Here is a 20,443-nt window from a genome sequence, read left to right as displayed (position 1 = left end):
AAGTCCCATTGGGGTGATTCAAAGGACCCATAATGGAAGCCTGCACACACTGTGGGTTTCATTATAGGAGAGGAAGACTGAGCTTGGGGACTCATGACTTTCATAGCAAGCAGAAGCAAGACTGTTCTTTGTTCAAAGGGGTGAACATTACCTCATCTGTCAAGATTGCTCACTGCAAATACAACCCGGTGAAATTGCCTGGATAAAGCGGCCAGGGTTCTGCAATTTTGGCATACCTGCAAGAATGTGCAGGCATAATCAGGACCCATGGTGGATTACCCCCCAACAAGGGGACACAGTTATGTGACTTGGAAACAGTTTGACTCTTTCAGGTCTTGCTTTTGCGCTTTTTCAGGTAGCACCAGTACATCATTTAGTTTAAGCCTAATGCCCCTTTCCCCACTCCCCCACTTCTGAACACTCTATCTAATGCTCTGTGAATTATGAGGTTTTCCACTCTGGTCAATGGAAACAGGAACTATTTCCAGCCCTTTGGAAATTCTAAGAATCGTTCCTTCTAATCTTTTTGGGTGCTTCCTTCCTTGGCCTCAGGTGTTTTTCTCCCACACATTCACTGATAAGACTCAAGGGAGACCCTCTGCAAATCTCCAGGGTTCTCTCTCTCTTTGCAGCTCTCTCCTCTTCTGCAACTGGCCTTGCAAACTCTACCCGCCTTTGTCTCTCTGAACTCACAGTTGAGGGAGACCACTGAGCTATGCCTGGGTTCCCCTTATTCTGGTACATCTTGGAAACCTTCTCCAGGCAATAACCTGGGGCAATCAGAGCGCTCATGTCATTTGTTTCCTGCCTCTCAGGGATCATCATCTTTCATTGCCTGATGGTCAATGTCTTAAAAAGCTTTGCTTAATATATTTTCCTCCAGATTTTAGTTGTTTCAGGCAGGATTGTAAATCTGGTGTCTTTTAATACATTTCATCTGGAACCTGAAGTCCCCACAATTTTTGGAGCATAACATTAACAGTTTTTGTAATTGCTGGTCCAGTTTCTAATAATTAAATTTACTCATAAACTTGTTCCGAGATTATAATTTTAATCCAAAATTTAAACTTTAAATTTTAAATTTAAATCCAAGCAAATTAGCTCAGTCACTGTTTCTTAGGATACTTATCTTGTCAACAAATACTTGAGCACCTAGTGGTTTTTGGGGATTACAGCTGTGAACAGGACAAGAGCCCTGGCCTCATGGAGTTCATATTCTAATGGGCATGTTTTAAAAAAATGTTAGCATGATGTATTTGCTAATTTGTCAAAGTTTTTTTTTGCAGAAAGCTCAAAAAAATAAAACTAAGTGATGTAAAAATTCTAAGGAACAATGATGAATCCAGGCATACTTTTGGCTTGAAACCTGGCTTCAAACAAATTGAAGCCAATTTGTTGGCTTGTCAACAAATTAGTAGCCCTGAACCACAGTTGTGTAGCACCGGTGGGCAACTTTTATTCAATTTGGACATAAGTTGCATGAGGCAAGTGCCCTGCCTGTCAGCTGGCCTCTGGATTCCCAGTGTCTAACACATATGTGATGAAAAAATGTCAACCTCCTCTTCAAGGGACCTCATCTTGGTTCCTACAGCGGCATAAGGGACAGGAAACAGCCAGCCAGGATGGTAGGGAGGAAAAGGCTTAAGTGCAGCACATCAGGGGGAGATGGAAATGTAACGTGAAGCTGGCTGCTTGTCCTCAATTGTCAGTTGTTTTAAGACTGGCAGGTGAGAGCAGACACTTCCTGCCTTTGGTTTGGTTCCTGACTTTTTAACGTGGCTGGGCCAACTCCCTTGCCTCGGTTTCCGCAGGTGAGGGCAGGGAGGAGAGGAGGAAGAAAGGGGGTGCCGTAGCTTCTAAACTTTACTTTTTAGGGGTGTATGTGTGTGCTATCTATGAATACGTGGGAATATATGGAAAACGTGAATACGGGACAACTTGGATGTGCTGGGGGTGGTCAGGAGCCCAGGCCGTGTGTGTCCCTCCTCTGATCCGCGAACATCCACCCACCCGGGTAACCCACCTGGGCGCCCGCAAGTCCAGCCGCGCAGCGAGCCAGAGGGTGGGTGGGAGGCGTGGGCTGGTGCCGGCGGCCTCAGCTCGCAGCGCCGGAAGTTTGGGGCAGCACCGGGAACGCGGACCCGAGCCGCCTAGCCCCGCTGCCCGCCAGCAAGTGCTCGGAGGGGCGGGGGCGGGGGGAGGCCGGGGCGGGGCGGGGCGGGGCGGGGCGGTGGGGGCGCGGCCGGGCGGCTACGTGACGGGCGGCGCGAGTATTAAGCTGCGCGGCCGCTGCTCCGCCGCCCGAGCTGGTGTTTCGCCCGCGACCCAGCGCCCAGGTGTGCCGCCCCGAAAGGACCGCGCGAAGGTCACCCCGCGCCCGCCAGCCCGTCCGCCGCCCGCACCTCCGCCGAGCCCCGCGCGCCTCGCCGGCCCCGCCGCGTCTCCGCCCGCCCGTCCGACCGCCCGAGCCCCGCGCGCCCCACCGCAGCCCCGGCCACCCGAGCGCCATGAACCAGATCGAGCCCGGCGTGCAGTACAACTACGTCTACGAAGATGACGAGTACATGATCCAGGAGGAGGAGTGGGACCGCGACCTGCTCCTCGACCCGGCCTGGGAGAAGCAGCAGAGGAAGGTCAGCCAGGGCCGCGTGCCCGCCGTCTGCGGGCTGGACCCGCGTGTCTGTGTGTCGCCTTCCCCGGGGGGCGACTGCCCGGGGGCGCCGCCGATGGTGTGGACTAGCGGGAGGGAGCTTGATGGAGGGTCGCGTTGTCCCATGTCCTCGTAACCCGGGAAAAGTCCAGGGACAGGCACGGAACTGGGCGTCGTGAGTGCGCGCGCGCGAGTGTGCGTGGGTGCGCGCGTGTGTCACATAAGAGTCACAAAACGAAGAATGTTAGGGGAAGAACAGTGCAGCCGTTTCTGTTTTAACCTGCATTAGACCAGAATGTGAAAGTTTCAGGTCTGCTCCTGACCCCCTGAGTCTGTGACCTTGGCCACAGAGTTGTGTCTTCTGGTCCCGTTGTGTCCCATTTCCCCCTAACCCGTCTCTCCCTAAATAAAAGAGGTCAAAAGAACATAGGCTTCATTCCGATTTTCACAGGGCTGCCCCAGAGAGTAATTGAAAATCATTTATTACATGTTTTGGGGTTCCCTGGAGAGAGATGCTGTATGAACACTAGACGTTCACCGATAAATTAATAGTTATTTCACACTCTATTTACGGTTCATTGAGGTAAGCGCACAGGGACGAGGGAGTCAGCCAGCTTTAAAAGTTCCCTTCCCATCTTGGTTGGCGCTCTCTGGGGGCCCAATGGAACATTCCACTATCTCAAGGTTTCTTCTTGATCCCCTTGGCTAGAATTCTAGGGACTGCTCACCAGGAGGCTAAATCCCGCCTCCTGTTTGGGCATAGAGCCTGGCCGGGTCAGGGATGCCAACCGAGATCTGCTCACCCAACCTTATGATGACAGTGTCCTGGCAAAAGCAAAGTGCCCTCTGCTTTTCCCCCCTATTTTTCTCGGGTTGGGGCAAAGTGGGTTTCCCTTATAAGGGCCTGCCATTAAGTGGATAACTTCTGTTGACCATCTGTGTGCCTGGGAATGCTCTGTGTAGCTGCCACTGTGGGTGGTTATCTGATAGTGCCTGGTGAATGTGTCTGACTATAGGAAACACATACTCCCAACAAACAGTGTTAGCTGAAGGAGAGAGGTCCCATATTTGGATAATTATCAGATAACCATTTTATGGTTTTTTGTTGTTATTTATAAAATAACCATGATATTTTCAAATCAAGATTTTTCTTTTGTTGTCTATTCTCTCTTTTAAAACCGCTTACTATTACTGTTTTAAAGCTCTAATTTAGCTACATTTCATTCTCCGCCTTAGTTCCATCATCCTTGCCTTCTTGGAAACAGTAGAATTGGAGTGATAAGTAGAAGCTGAGTCTATAAAGGAGAAAAAAATTTCAAACCTTCTACAATTTTTTAAACACCTGGCTTGAGGATTATTAATGTGTTGTTATTATCATTATTATTAGTTTGTCATCTGGGCTAATTGCTGCATCATCAATGAGAAAGAAGTTAAATAGTCGCTTTAATTTTTAACAGTGAGTGTTTCTTTTTAAAAATTTTTCCCACAATTTTGATGACTACATTTTTTCATGGATTTTTTAAAAAGTCTTAAGTCTTTGTTGCAGAGATTGCTTTTTTTTTTTCCCTCATGAAGAAGAGCAAAATAGCTAAGGAATTGGAAGGGTAGTCTGCCCATCGTTTTTGAAAGTAATAGTCTAATCACAGTGGTTTCTGTTGATTTTTTAAAATTACAGTACAGGATAGAGTTAATTTTAGTTTCCAAAGACCACATTGATATATGTCTTCTGTCATATACACATAATTTTTAAATTATTTTTAATATATGATGTATAATTATATTTTTAATTTATTCACAGTATTTTTGGATATAATTTCATTGCTGTGATTTTTTTTAAAGTTTGGGGTTCCTGTGTGAATATATTATTATAATTGTATAGCACTTGTATATTATATATTAAAAAACAGACATATGTCCTGGTCCTTGTATAAAATAATGCTAAAAAGTTTAAAGTGAGAATTCATTTTTTTCCTCAGGTAGGTTGAGTGCTGTGTTGTGACTTTAGTGACAAACGAAACAGAGCCAAACATTACATTAGGACACAGACCTGAACAGATCCAGAAGATCCCCTGTTTCTACTTTTGGTAGAGAACCCACTCAGGTCGGTAAAGTAATACTGAACTGTGAGGTCCGGGCAGCCAGAGCAGTAGCCTCTATTTATGTCCTATGAGCCAAACTGCTGGAACAGGACAGGGATAAAATGCCATTGTTTCTATTGTGGGCTACCTTTTCCACACTTGCCATTTCAATGATATGCCGGGTATGAGATCTGTCAACAGATGCTGGTAACACATGATGACGTCTGTAGCATTATAATGGATGAGGGACCTAATTATATCCACAGTTCACAGAGTCTCATGGGCTGTGGTAAACCTTGCTCTGGTATGGAATGCCGTGCTACAGAAGGACTTAGTAAAACTGTAGTGCTGTGTGTGTGTGTGATGGGAGATCTTTTTTTTTTTACATAAAATTTACCATCTTAACCATTTTAAAGCATCCAGTTCAGGCGTGCTACGTACGTTCACATTGTTGTGCTATCAATCTCCAAGAGTCTTTTCATCTTGCAAAATTAAACTCTGTATAAAACAATAACTTTCTATTCTCCCCACCCCCTAGCCCCTGGCAACCACCCTTCTACCTTCTGTCTCCATGAATTTGACCCATAGGGACCTCATATGGGTGGAATCATACACTGTTTGTCCTTTTGCATCTGGCTTACTTCACTTAGCATAATGTCCTCAAGGTTCATCCACGTCGTGTCATGTGTCAGAATTTCCTTCCTTTTTAAGGCTGAATAATATTTCACTGACCGTATGGACCACATTTTGTTTACCCATTCATTGATGGATGCACACGTGGATTGCTTCTACCTTTTGGTTATTGTAAATAATGCTGCTGTGAACATGGGTGTACAAATATCTCTTCATGTCCCCGCCTTCGGGTTTTTTTGGTTAGATACCTAGAAGTGGAATTTCTGGATCTTGTGGCAATGATTGGTTTTCAGTTTTTTGAGGACATGCAGTGCTTTTTCCAAAAGAAGGCAATTTAGAAGATGTTGAATTTAGCATGAGTATGTACAGGCATTTCAAAGTGCTCTCCTCTTTCAGGGGTGTTTAAGAATATTTATAGTCACATAATTGAAGCTCTCTTTAGTGGACTTCTGAAACTTCTAGAGCTTTGGTGTTTAGAAGTAAGCTTCTCCTGGAAGCAAAGAGCACATTCAGCCTTTAATTCAACTGCGGCCTAATCGGGAGGTGACTTGTCAGAACAGCAATGCTGAATATGTGTGCTATCTCCGTGGGCACAGGACGCTGTCCTTCACCACTCAGGGAGGCTAGAACAGACCTTTTAAGGAAATGACTGTGTGTTTCGATACATAAAGGGTCCTTACCTCCTTAATCTGTACGGGGCTAGGTGATCGATACTCTTTTTCACCAGTTGTGGAGAGCATAAGAGAGTCGTTCATTTATTCCACATTCAGAATTCTGATTAGTTTTCATTGTTCCTAAAGAAATCCAAGTTCTTCCGCATAGTCACAATTTAGATGGACCAGCTCACCGTTCACCTCAGCACACCTGCTGCCTGTCCTGTCATCAGGCTGAAACGTTGCCACGTGGGGTCAGGCGGTGGGGGAAGGACGCTTGTGTGGGAGCAGCTGCGCACAGGTTGGATTAAATAGAGGATCCAGAACCTGCCAGTTGCCCCTTTCCGTGTCTCAAGGAGCAACTGCTGGTTAAGGGTGCAGGTCAAGGCTCTTCTCCCCTGCACAGTGGAGTACTCTCTTGCGGGAATTTTTCCCAGGGAAAAAAAGGCACGAATTGTTCCAACGAGGTGAACGATTAACGAGGGGCTTGGGAAGTGTCTCAGACTCATGAGACCCAGATGAATCTCAGCTCTGCCTGGTACCTACCCTCTGTTTGGCCGTAATCAAGTCACTAAGCCTTTCGAGTTCCATCTCTTCATCTAGAAAATAAAGATAAGGGATTCCTGTCTTTCTTGCCTCACAGAGTTTTTCAGAATCAAATGGTCAAACTAGTTTACGTCGAAGGGGCTTTGTATGCTGTAGAGGGATCTGTAAATGTTCAAATATTATTACTGTCCTAGTGCAGCCAATACGTATTAATTTCAGCAGGTGGTGTCGTTAGTAATTAGCACTGTGATTGAATTTGTGAGGATGAAGAAGCACGTGATTTGTTCCTTAGTGACTTGGATGTACTTTTCAAAAACTGTGGTAAAATGTACATAACATAAAATTTACCATTTTAACCAGTTTTAGGTGTACAATTCAGTGACATTAATACATTCACGTTGTTGTGCAACCATCACCACCATCCATCTCCAGAACTTTTCCATCACCCCCAAGTTAAACTCTGTGTCTATTAAACAGTAACTTCCTATTACCTCCTCCCCCCATGTACCTTTAAAGGTAGGGTTTACACGCTTCCACACTTAGAACAAGAAATTGTTTAATAACAAGTGCCAGGTGCTTGTTGTATAAAGAGCAAAAATTTTAGGAGATCAAATAAGGAAAACCATTGTGGGTGAGGATGATGGGGAAACAGCTTTACAAGGGAGTAGAACTTGGGGTGGGCCTTAATTTGAGGAATAACTAAATACTAGCTGGGTGGCGAGGAGAGAGAAACAGAACATTCCTGGCTAGAGAAATAGAGTGACCAGTCTAGGCTTCACTGAAGCTAAAGATGCAGATTCAGATTTAGAGAGAAAATTGCATAGGTAATCCGGGGCCAGTTTACAGAGGACCTAGGATGCCAGGGTGAGCGTGGACTTCGTTCTTCAAGCAGTGCAGAGCTCTGGGAGTATTTGAGCCAGGAAGAGCCATGCTTCAAGTAGAATACTGTTTGCAGAATAAATCGGAGTGGGTGAAGGCCTGAGGTGGGGGACCCAGGTTGTTGCATGGCAGGCTGTTGTATAAATCCACTTAAGCAGACATGATCTCACCATTTGAGCTCCTGGGCTTAAAACTCAAGATAGTGATATTGACAAGTAACAAAGAAACTAATGAGGAGTGTCTGCTTATCTGGTCAGGAGAGGTGTCTGGGTGGAAAAGCTAACCATTTACAGGATGTATCATTCAGTGCAGGGGGCTGAGTGCTGAGGGGCAAGTTGTGTGTCCAGGTGGCCATTGCCTACATGCAGGGCTGGAGTTTCAGGCAGCCTTTGATGTCCAGAGAGAGTTGCTGATGGGCAGGCTTGCAAAGGCAGAATCTTGTATGAGCCCTAAGAAATCTCTGCCCCCAGAAGGGCTGTTGTTCTCAAGATGCCCTTGGTTTTGCTATGGAGAACCACAGGTGCAGGAGTCGTAAGGTGGAGAAATCACTCTTTGTGATTTCTGCGTCTTCTCTTAGGCACTGCAGTGTGTCCTGGGGTCTGCCCTACCCCTTCAGCCACATTCACCAAGGAAGAAACTTGAACCCAAGATACGATTTTCCGGGAGCGTAGGAGGAGGAATAGAACTCTTAGCTGGGAAGCCTAAAGAACAGCAGCTTCAGAAAACTGTCAGAAAGCGCTGCAGTCGGTTGCTGCAGCTGGGCTACAGAAAAGGCGCAGCTCTGGGGTGGGTGGAGGCACTCCCGTGGTGAGCAGAGGAGTTGGTACGGAATACGTTGGAGGACAGTCAGAATTGTACCGCTGTTTCCCTGGGAACGGTACTAGTTCTTCCAGAAAGAACAGAACGCAAAGACGAGGGGGAAAATGCTTGCTAACTACCGTGCTAGACTTAGTTCAAAGGAAGGAAAATCTTGAGTGCCAGAAATGGGTTTTTCTAAAGAAGCTGAGGAACATGTTTTACATAAGCACGTGTCAGTCTGAGCACTTGCACACTCGCCTCTGAGCCCACACCACACCCGTACCCCTCCCCACGATTTTCTTGATCAGAAACTAGATGTTTTCTCCTGCAGCCGTACTGAAGGGCAGAATAGAAGTGGAGCACAGGCACGGCTGTTTATTCTTTTCATTCCTTTGGCAGACGTTTATTACGGTCCCGCTAGAGGCCCGGGTTAGGCAATGGAGTTGACACCACCCCAGGCTTTAAGGAGCTTGCAGCTTAGTTCAAGAGACAGAAAGGGCAGTGAGAAGTACAGAGGAGGGACGCGCAGTTCACCCTGGCCGGTGGAAGGGAGTGGAGAGCATTTCCAGAGCCTCTCCTGCATGGTCCCCTGTCGCGGTGCCTGGAAGCATCTACCTCCCTGGCGCCGTGCAGGGAAGCTGGGAGTTACCCTTGAGGCCTCCCTCTCTCTCAACTCCCGTGAGCCCACCTCCTAAAGTCCTCTGGACCCTGCCCCTTCCTCCCGTCATGTGCTTGAAGGTCTTCAGGGCCTCTGCACTTCCTGCCTGGATGGGGGTGGTGGCCCCTGCTTTGTCGCCCATCCACACACCGTGCTTGCCTTCAGGCTTTTTTCTGCCTGATGCTGCAGGAGTGATCTGTATAAAACACAAGCCTGGTCATGGTATTTCTGCTTAAAGCCCCTGTGTGGTTCTTTATTGCCTTCAGGAGGGTGTTGGGAGCCAGGCCTGAGCCAGCCTCTGTCTGCTCCGCCTCTCCCCCCAGGGCTCCTGGAGCCCACGTGTTTGATTCTCTTTGCTTATACCCGAGACTACCTCCTCTACCCGCCCTGGGAGTTCTTCTTCCTTGGGCCCCTCCTCTAGAACATGGGTCCCTGGGTGCTGTCCTGGTCTCCCCTATGAGCGGACGCTGTCCTGTGGCCCCCTGGCCCTGCAGTGGTCCTGCTTAGAGCCTGCGCTCGCATTTGTGCAATGCAGGAATTGTAAGTCATATCTCTGAAAAGAATTTAGTACAATTAAATTTATTTTTTGCAATCTTTGCAACTCCTTGAGCTACAAATGTATTAACTCCAGCTGATACTTGTTTAACGCTCCTTAAAGATGTTTTCTCAAAGCATTTTCTCAAGTTCCCCAAATGATGGACTTCTCCGACTTAGCCCTTATTCTCAGACTGAGCCTACAAAGATAAGCTGTTTAATTAAAAAAAAAAATAATAATTTGTAATTTAGAGATTTGGGGAATAAAATAAAATCATACATGTAGATTTATTTAAATGATAATAAAATGTGTCACCATATTAATGAACAAAGCTCTGGTAGCCTAAATTGGATTTGAAATGACTGTTTTGTCCAGATTGAAAACCTTTACCCACATCATAGAGAAAATTCCAAATTCATTTAGATTCAGAGAAGTATACATTTAAATTTGTTCTTCTGCATGTAAAACCTGGTAAGACAAAAACTTTTGGAAGACATGCTAGGCTTCTCAGTAGTGGAAATGGAAAAGAGAGAAGAGATGCAGATGATTCTGCAGAGCGTGTGGACCCTGGAAAAGAATTGGCCTGGGCGGTATTGATATAAGCTGAACCCAAGACTACAGAGTTAGCATGGCTTTGAGTTGTCTTGCTGTGTTTGTTTTTGCTAGGGGATAAATGTGTTTGTTTGTTTTTGCTAGGCGATAAATGTGTTAGTCATCATTCCTAGAAATTACTATCTAATGAAAATAGATTCTCATTAGCCTCCGTTACAACCTTTTCATTAAAAGGCATGCTATCTCGGGAAAAACTCTTATTTTTTTAGTGATTGTGAGGATCAAGTGGGCAAGTAGGTGAATATGAGATTGAGGGGAAATGAGAACAGTATTTGATATTGAAAGTATGACTGAGTCTTATACAGACAATTATAATTGAGATTGGCAACTCAAGAAATCCCCGGGAATGCCCTGGCGGTCCAGTGGTTAGGGCTCCGAGCTTCCACTGCAGGAGACACGGGTTGGATCCCTGGTCGAGGAACTAAGATGCTGCGTGCCATGCAGCACAGCCAAAAAAAAGAAAAAAAAAAAAGAAATCCTATCTTTTAGAGTCATGAGGAGTCTTTAAGTTCCTTCATTATAGTCCAACAGGATGGGAAGATAATAATTATTTAGAAGGTAGGTAATCTAATCTCATTGTTTTTTATCAGGATTTTAAGATATTTTGTATGCATCAGGTTGAACCGTAGGAAATTTTTGACACTGACCATTTTGACCTCCAAAAATTGCACTTTCTTATGGCTCAACCCAATAAAACCACTTTATCACTATTGTCCCACTATATTCAAGGTACTTGACCAAGACCACACCACAGCCAAGCCATAAAACTGAGTTCAGCTTGTTTCTAGTCTTACGTCTAATGCCTTTGGTATTCATTTGGGAAAATAAGGGATGGTTAGGTTTTGTAGAAGTTAAAAATGTGAGGTTTGGATTGAGGGCTTGACAGCCCATGGAAATATCGAGAAGGAAGGTCAAGCCTAGAGATTTAGGTGTGGGAGTTATCTGCTCAGAGGCCACGGTTGAAACTGTAAGGAGGGGAAAGTGGAAGATCTACCTGCCAGGCGCTGAGGTGAGCTAACATCGAGGGCTCCCAGAGGAAGCAGTGATTACCAGAACGTGGAAGCATCGCTTCTCTGGATGAAAACATGCATTTATTGGACGACTTAAAACTAGATGAACTGTTGAAATGTCTTTGATTTTCTTCCGGGAGAAATCTCACCTTGGTATTTCGCTGGAACTTCACCAGTCCGTCTGAATCTGACATTTGAATCCGTTTAGTTGCTGGAACAGAAACCCAGGGCTTTGGCACCGTGAAATGGGAGATCTTTTAGCTCATGAGATAAGTTATGCTTGCAAAGGAAGTGAAAAGCTGTAAGAAACTATTTATGGTGGTGTGCTCAAGTCTGTGACATAAAATCCTTCTGCAGCTGGAATGGCCAAGGCTGGGCTTTACTGAGGAAGACTTTATTGAAAATTTGTAAGGATTACTGAAGAAAGTAGTTTCATTACCGAAAAGAATTGGTTTCATCTTAACATACCAAGTGTAGCATTCAACCACAAGGAGGGTTTCCCTTTTCTGTTTTATCATTTATAAAATTAAGAAAATAGGATGAGTGATGGTCCTCATTTAGGGGTTTTGTTTTAAGGTTTAAAAAAATATTGATATTTTGGGTGTATCAGTCATGAAAATAGTAAAAGACATAACAGAATTACAATCAGTTTCGAGATTACCCATAGAGGGTAATATTTTTCTATTTTAAAACAAATCTATTTTGGAGGGGCGGCAAGGGTAAGGATCAGGTTGGTCTGGGACGTGAGGAGGGGATATTCGTTGGAAAAATGCAAACCATGTGTTTTACATTTTGTAAACCGTACAATTTCTATTCTGTTACTGCAGTTTATGAAATAGGAAGTGTCTGAATATTTCATTGCATACCTTTCCTGTTAAATTTTGGGACAAAATGATGTTTATTTTCATTTTTTCGGTATAACAGCAGAACAAAAATATTCTAGTAAGACAGTAAAAGTGATATTTTAATATATGGATTTTTTCCAGTGGATTAAAAAAAGAATGGGAAGGGATTTGGCATATTGTTCCCAGTATCCCAAACTATTCAGTATATAGGGCAGAGCAGCTATTTATTGAGAATTTTTAGACACTGTTTTGACCATACATATTATTTTATTCGAACGTCACAACAGTCTTAGGAGATGAGTATTGTGATTCTCATTTTTCAACCAGGAAGGCTAAGTAACTTACCTAAGTGTGGTTGAGGGTGGGGAAGTGGTAGCTGGAACATGCACACAGAATTTTGTCTAAATTACAAAGATATTCTCTCTCACAATCGAAATTTTATAACACATGGAGATGCTAATTATTTTATTGCATATTTTGGTCTGCAAGTGGCAGAGCTGAAGTTTGGATCCAGGTTGCTTAACTCCAGAGGCACTGCTTTTATTTTTATTATTTATTTTTATTTTTAAAATTTTTTTATTTTTTTTATTTTTTTAAAATTTATTTTGTTGAATTTTAGTTGATTTATAATGTGTTAATTTCTGCTGTACAGCAAAGTGATTCAGTTAGACATATATATTCTTTTCCATATTCTTTTCCATTATGATTTATCACAGGATATTGAATATAGTTCCCTATGCTATACAGTAGGACCTTGTGGTTTATCCATTATATATATAATTGCTTCTGCTAACCCCAAACTCTCAATCCGTCTCCTTCCCCCCTTGGCAGCCACAGGTCTGTTCTCTATGTCTGTGAGTCTGTTTCTGTTTCACAGATAAGTTCATTTGTGTCTTGTTTTACATTCCACATACAAGTGATACAATATGGTATTTGTCTTTCTCTTTCTGACTTATTTCACTTAGTATGATAATCTCTAGGCCCATCTGTGTTGCTGCAAATGGCATTATTTCATTCTTTTTAATGGCTGAGTAGTATTCCATTGTATATATGTACCACATCTTCTTTATCCATTCCTCTGTTGATGGACATCTAGGTTGTTTCTTGGCTATTGTGAGTAGTCAAAGGTGTTGCTTTTTAACCACTAAATTTTTTCTGTTTTTGTTGCTTTTTTGCTCAGAGTTTTAACCAACAACCCAGAGCAAAAGCCTGGAATTCAGTATTCCTAAGTTTTCACTTATCCAAAACCTACTGCCCATGCATAAGGGTGTGTGTGTCTGAATTTTTAATTTCTAAATGGGTCCAGGGGGAACATCTGATGAGAATGAGAAGACTAAATTTTGAGTTATGGAAAATACTGTCCTTCCAAGGTAACCCCAAGTGAGGGCCTAGCAATCACTCTGACCCACAGAAGTGCCAGAGGAGGAGGAAGGGGACCACAGGAAAAGCCAACTACACCTCTCAAATGGAGGCTTACAGGACATGCCATTAAGGGCACATCTCTGGAATTACCTGCTGGTCTGTCTGACACAGTTCCAAAAAGAAGCCGGAGTTCAGGATGCCCTAGTATTTGAGTCAGTTCCCTTTTGGAACTAGAAAAGGAGACTTCCAGAGGCAAGAGCATAGATTAGAGCCATCCTCCTGCAGACGTGATGCCTTGGTGGAAAGGGATGCTCTCCAAGATTGGGGCTCAACAGAGATTTGGCCAATGGCAGTGCCAAGGACTCCCTTCGCTTTACATTGAAAAAAATCCTGCCTTTTATTTATTTTTAACTTTTTTTTTTTAAATAAATTTGTTTATTTATTTATTTATTTATTTTTGGCTGTGTTGGGTCTTCGTTTCTGTGCGAGGGCTTTCTCTAGTTGCGGCAAGCGGGGGCCACTCTTCATCGCGGTGTGTGGGCCTCTCACTGTCGCGGCCTCTCCCGTTGCAGAGCACAGGCTCCAGACGCGCAGGCTCAGTAGTTGTGTCTCACGGGCTTAGTTGCTCCGTGGCATGTGGGATCTTCCCAGACCAGGGCTCGAACCCTTGTCTCCTGCACTGGCAGGCAGATTCTTAACCACTGCGCCACCAGGGAAGCCCTTTAACTTCTTATCATGGAAAATTTCAAACATACATAAAAGCAGAGAGAACATATAGCGAATCCCTCTGAATCCCGCTGGCCAAGGAAAACCAAAGTTTCGTGAATAGGGGATGCCTGGTTCTTTTTTTACCCCAGCTTTATTGAGATGTCATTGACAAATAAAAAATTTTATATATTTAAAGTGTGCCACATGTTTTGATAAATGTATACATTGTGAAATATTTACCAGGGATGTCCAATCCTAAAAGGAAAAGAAAAGTTTTTATGTTCAATAGATGCTTTATTCTCTAAACGAAATTTTGAATCAAAACTGCCAGTTAAGCCGACAGCTGCCTTCCCTGTTTTGAAACTCCAGTCTCCTCCCCGCCAGACCCCACGCTTCCTGCTACCCCTTTTGGCTGTCCAGGCCTCCTCCCTGCTCTGCTGGGTTACCTCTCCTAACCCCCAGCTCTCCTAGTAATTTCTCATGCTGTTAATGTTACAATTGGCTATTTCTAAAAACCAAAGATTCCCAAGACCTGCTTTTCCAGGGATCATCAATATTTTAAAGGTGACCTTTCTAAGACAATAACGCTGTTGTCTAATTCCAGGAAGGACCCTGATGGTGAATTTCAGGCTCTGTAGGAGAAGAGGACAGGATCGTGCTAAGAAAGCACTGTTGGCAGAGGCAAAGCCTTTTAACATCCTGTAAACGGGGATGGTTAACCGCTGTTTGTGGCCCCTTGTAAAGTCAGTACTGATAGGGTATTTCTCTTCTCCTGCTGCAGACTGATCTGATAAACTGACCCCATAACCTCCTTCAGGTTTATTGGTCTAGCTCCTGCGACCACTGCTTTTACTTCTTTGAGTGGGGAGCCTGAATTTGAGACAGGAGGTGGGCACCGTGTCTGAAGAGGCTGAATTTGATACCTCTGCATCTTTGTTTCCTCCACCACCCCAGAGTGCAGCAGGAGGAAGGAGCAGAACACACATATTAAGTGTTCTTGGGGAAAGGTTATTTTTAGGGACAGTCTTGCTAAGACTGCTTCCGCAGCTTTTCTTCAGGTACAGATCACACCCTCACCTGCTTAGGTATGTGAACTTCTAGGGGAGCCCTGGGAGGGATGGGGGCTGCCTGCATGTAGCAGTTCCAGGCCACCTCCTTCCTTATGAAGATTCATTTTATTTTATTTGTTTCCCAGCTTTACCGAGATGTAATTGACATGTAACATTGTGTAAGCTGAAGGGCTACAACATCTTGCCCATCTCTCAGGTTCTCTATTCTTCATGAAAGGAAGTGAGGAAGGAGGGTGGACTGATTCCAGAGGCAGGGTGACCCCTCATCCAGGTTTGCCCAGGGCAGTCCCAGCTGTGGCTCTTGGCCCAGAGTAACTATAAATAGCATCACCTTTGACTCTCAGAAGTGGTCCGGTTTAGACTTCGAATTCTGTGGTCACTGTTCAGAGGAGATACACAAGGCCACCTCAGAGGAGGTTAACATAATATTGAGACCCACATAATTTGTATATTGGACAGTAATGCCTTTTCTCAAAGTACTGGCCTATTTCTGAACTTGAAAAAACGCAAATATTGGTGAAATGAGAGTTCTAAAACTTCGACAGTTTTAAATATCACTGTCTAGTAATTTCTGAATCTTCTAACTCACGAATCCTTTAGAAGACCGAGCCTTGCAGCCAGCGGTGGGAGTGAGCCCTGCGTCTGGAGGGTATGGGACCACGGACCCCGCTGGAGGCCTACTGTGGGCCAGGTTTCTCTCTGAAATCCACATTGTCGTCGTCCTTATGGTAGTTTGTATGCCGTCTGTGTGGTTTTATAAATAGTATATATACTCATACTTCAGATAGCTTGCTATTAATATGTGCTAGGCTTTAAGGATGCTTATTTTGCACATCTAAAAAACTAAGGGTTAGACTTTATTGAAATATCTGGACCAATCTCCAAGGTTGGATCTCTAGGTTTGTTCTTATGACAGCTTAAGTCTTTTTCTAATAAAATTGTATATATCTTTAGACACTTGAAAGTCTGGAAGTGAAGTGGTGATACGTATATTTACTGTGGGATAAAATCGTGTTTAATGTAAAATTGTCCCTTCTGTCATGAGACACAGGTGGGGCTGTCACCATTCGAGTCCATTAAGGTCTTGGTCGGGAAGCAGGGTGAATGCTGTCAGAAATACTTGGGGAGTGACAGTGGGTTCTATTGCTGTCACTGGTGTCTGGGTAACTGGATACTAAGGATTTCTCTGCTGCGGTCCTTGGACTTGGACAGTGTGTACCTTCTCCATGGGCATTTTCAAACTTCATGTTGAAATAGGGATTTTAGTGTCAAACTTAAAAAAAGTCCTGAAGTAGCACCTCACCGACTGATTAACTTCAGAAATGTAGGCTTGCTGGAGTGTATCCAACGTAAGTAGTTTTTCTTTTTCAGGTAAAACGATGGAGGCTGAGTGAAAGAAAGCTAGCTAACATAATTACAGATAACCAGGGAAGGGAGAAGAATCTAGCCCAACAAATTATATAGGCTTTCCCAAACTACCTTTTTAAGATACATTTTCAAATAATCACCCAAGTCATATGTCTTCACTACAGAAAATATGGAGAAGAAATTTTAAAAAGTCATACCGTAGAGAAAACTAGTGTTAACATTTTGCCATATTGCCTGCTAGATGACTTGACGCTGTACTAGAAAAGCATATATTTCTGTGTTTTATACTATAATATGTAACTGTCTGAAATGGCTCAGGATACGAAGACTTTATTATCTCTTTTTATGAACGCTTTTTAGTCAGCATGAGCCCTAGGGAAGAACTTCTCCATGGAGGAAATCCCAGCCTGGTTCCCCCAGGGCGGAGTGGGCAGGAACTTTGGAAATGACCAGCTTCCCTGTTTTTTAGCCCTTCTGTTTTCCAGAGCTTGCCGCATATGTAGAGCAAACCTGTAGACGGACCTGATTGGGGGCTGTTCCTCACTTAGAACTGTGCTCTTGTCCAAGCTACCAACGCAGAGACTGGCGTATTATAGAGAGCTGTTCCCTTCGAAATGAACACTTTAATTTCTCTGTGCAGGCAGCCATTTGTTTGGGTCCCTGAAAATAGTAACAGTATGGTGAGCTTGAATTAAAGAATATTTATTTTGGTGTCTGGGTAGTACAAGCTGCTTCCCCAGTTGCTGGGATGGGCCAGGGTGGGGAGGGGGACATCAGTGTGCTTTTCTTTCAACTTGAATTCATCCTCAAGAAGAGAATCGTGAAAGTACAATTAACGTTGCTCTTGCCTATAACCGAGCAACAGTTGGTTCTGCCCTGTCCCAGAGCCACGTCTTACACATAATTAGCCAGGCTCCAAGGGAGCAAGTTATTTTGGGAAGCGTAACTCAGGATCAATCATATGTAAGGCTGTTGGGAGCCTTAAATGCTTGCTTACCAGAAAGTCGTCAAAGGAATTCTCCACGGAGGTCGTGCCAGCTTGGGGGAGGCAGGTGTGACCCCACAAAACTCCCAGCCAGCGGCTAAGTCAGGCTCTTGACCTCAGGAAATCTTTAAGCTCAGATGACCAGGCACCAATAGCTTTCATGTGGTTCTTTGAGCTTACCACTTTTTGTTTTTGTTTTTAATACTTTAGAGCAAAAATGACCAAAACTTTGATTCTGTAGAGATTTGATTTGGTTAGCGTATGCCTCCAATTGTTTGGGAAGTAGCTGCATATTTCTTACCTTAACTTTTTTTTTTTCCCGTTTAACAGTTAAAATGGGGAGTTTCATCAAGATCATTTAACTGTCCTTTAGAAGACAGAAGGCTGTAACTTTTTTTTTTTTAATTAAGATTTTGTTTCAAGCATTGCAAAACATCCCTTGGAATTAAAGGAGAGGTAGTTTGGATTGCAAACTAGTATTGGGAGTCAGTGGCTCACAGAAGTGTTTGATGTCCTTGCTAGGTTGCTTCCCTCTACCTTGAGGACTACAGAGATGCAGAGGTGAGTAATTGCAGCTGAAAAATAAGAATTAAGAGAATGAGTAATAAGGACTCCTGTAAGTGGTAATAAAATGTTTGTAGGAAATTTCATGAGCTGGGAGGAAATTAACAGATGGAGGTACTTTAGCTTCTAGAGAAATGTAAGATTTTTTATGAAACAGAAAAGTGCTAAATAATTCAACCCAAATCCAATATTATTTCTGGTGATCTGTATAAGAGGGAACACGGGGACGCACATTGGGTTTTAAATGAAAAAGGAATGCAGTAAGCTGAGACTTCAGACAGTTGTCATTTTCACAGGACAAGAGAAGCATACTGTTATTAACATCAGCAAGTGATAGACTTCAGTTATTTTGGTGTATCATTCTTTTTGTAAAATTTTTGCTCATGTCCTTTTTTATTTTTATTTTTTATTGAAATATATAGTTGATTTACAATGTTGTGTTAATTTCTGGTGTACAGCAAAGTGATTCAGTTATGCATATATAACTTATAACTATATACTTCCATTATAGTTTATTACAAGATATTGAATATAGTTCCCTGTGCTATGTAGTAGGACCTTGTCGTTTATCTATTTTATATATATTAGTTTGTATCTGCTAATCCCAAACTCCTAATTTATCCCTTCCCCACCCCCTTTCCCCTTTGGTAACCATAAATTTGTTTTCTATGTGTATCATTCTTGTGCATTAATTACTATTTGTCTTCATCAAAATCAGTAAAATTTAGACCAGAATAGTGAATATTTTAGCACATGTGAATGTTGACCTCTTTTTAGAAGACTAAAACTATTAAAAGATACTTCTTAAATAAAGGTAAAAGCACGACTCTCATACAAGAAGAAAAATAAACACGTTAAAGATGTTATTTAACTTACTAATGAGAAAACTGGAGAGGTGTTCCAGCCAGTTCAAAAGAGAATCTGAAGAACAGTCACATTTATAGATTGGTAATATTGAAATTAATGTCCAAATGGTGGCACATACTTTTCTGTGGGTGGAAGGAGGGTTGTCCCTGAACTGGACAGAATGCATTCCTTGTCTGTAGACAAGAATGACTTTGCATTGCTCTTGATCATCTTTGGCTTAGATAGATGAGTTGTAGAAGAGCGTAGAAGTGATGCCGTAGACAATGCACAACTTTCCCGTTGGAGCTCAGATGCTTCCCAACGTAAAGTACCTTATTTAGCTATTTCCTCTTTCCAAATTCCATAACTTTCAATCGCATCCTTTCTGGAAGTTACAGAAGAGACTCCACATATTAGGCAGGTCATTCCTTTTTTATTTATTTACTTATTTATTTTAATTTGGTTGAGGCTGGATCTTAGTTGTGGCACATGGGATCCTTAGTTGTGGCATGTGGGATCTTTAGTTGCGGCATGCGAACTCTTAGTTGCGGCATGTGGGATCTAGTTCCTTGACCAGGGATTGAACCCAGGCCCTCTGCATTGGGAGTGCGGAGTCTTATCCACTGCTCCATCAGGGAAGTCCCAGACAGGTCATTCCTTAAACCGGAATTAGTCCTGGCTAGACTTGGCTTTGTTAAAAAAAGTGAAAAGCATTTTTGTCCCATTAGGCAGCCTCAAGGCTTTTTAGCGTATTTCTTTATCTATTCTGAACATCCAGGGACTAAATGGAAGTCAGTCTTATGAGCCTGGTGATTGAAGCCTAAAATTCATGATGAAAACCAGACCTGGTTAGGACTGCCTTTTCAGAGGCTGGGAGAGCCATCTTTAACCTCCCCACTTCAGTCATCCATTAGCCTGATTCTATTTTTAGGTCCCCTCAGCAGTAAGGTTGCCTGTTACTTTTTATGAGGTGTTTTTTGGGGAGCAAGATTACAGACTCCTCTTTTTTAATGTTTAAGGATTCTCTAGTTAAGTTTGACATGATAATAATACTTTTCAAAAGCCTGGAACTTGAGCAGATAGAGATTTTTAGCTCTGCGGTGTTTTTTATTTTTTCAGTTTAAAAAATCTGATTGCTATCTTCTTTGATCTATTGCAGAAGGTCAAATAAGATGTTATTCAGCAAATAGTTACTGACTGCCACTAGGTCCCGGGCACTGTCTAGAACACAAAACAAAAATCCCAGCTTCTCTGTGTGGCACTTTCACAGACATTTTTAGAATGTTCCAGGTGGTGGTGTCACCCACCAGGTATTTCTGAGAGGATTATTCCTGCTTCCCTACCAAGTTCGTAAAGAATTCTTATGGTGACAGCCCTACTTGAGTTGTTTGTAGGCTTTGATATTCCTTAATTAGAAATTGTTAGATATTCTCACATTGCCTAGAAAGAGATCCTGAATCCTGCTTGAAGGCAGTATTTATTGGGGATGAATCAGTGGGAAAAGGCTGCCTCTGTTTTTTTCTCTTACTTTGTCTTTGAGTAATCAAATTTGTATTTATGAGTATTCCTGTTACTCAAGTTAAAAGCAGTGCGTTGTTACTGTTGAGGCTCCAGTTCATTCATGACTGAAATTGTCACAGTTT

At 43.1% G+C, this 20,443-nt stretch overlaps 1 protein-coding gene across 1 annotated transcript in view; it reads left to right on the top strand.

Annotated features, from left to right (window-relative positions):
* The first annotated feature begins 2,308 nt into the window (after positions 1 to 2,308).
* Positions 2,309 to 20,443, top strand: part of ACTN2 (actinin alpha 2) — a 75,408-nt gene continuing 57,273 nt past the window's right edge. The window contains exon 1 of the mRNA XM_036828222.1: positions 2,309 to 2,633. Within this exon, the coding sequence (XP_036684117.1) occupies positions 2,508 to 2,633 (126 nt within the window). The 5' untranslated portion in view covers positions 2,309 to 2,507. The remainder of the gene's footprint in view (positions 2,634 to 20,443) is intronic.

The sequence above is a fragment of the Balaenoptera musculus genome, chromosome 16 (assembly GCF_009873245.2).
Source record: "Balaenoptera musculus isolate JJ_BM4_2016_0621 chromosome 16, mBalMus1.pri.v3, whole genome shotgun sequence".
Taxonomy (NCBI): domain Eukaryota; kingdom Metazoa; phylum Chordata; class Mammalia; order Artiodactyla; family Balaenopteridae; genus Balaenoptera; species Balaenoptera musculus.
This window is presented reverse-complemented; position numbering and strand designations above follow the sequence as displayed.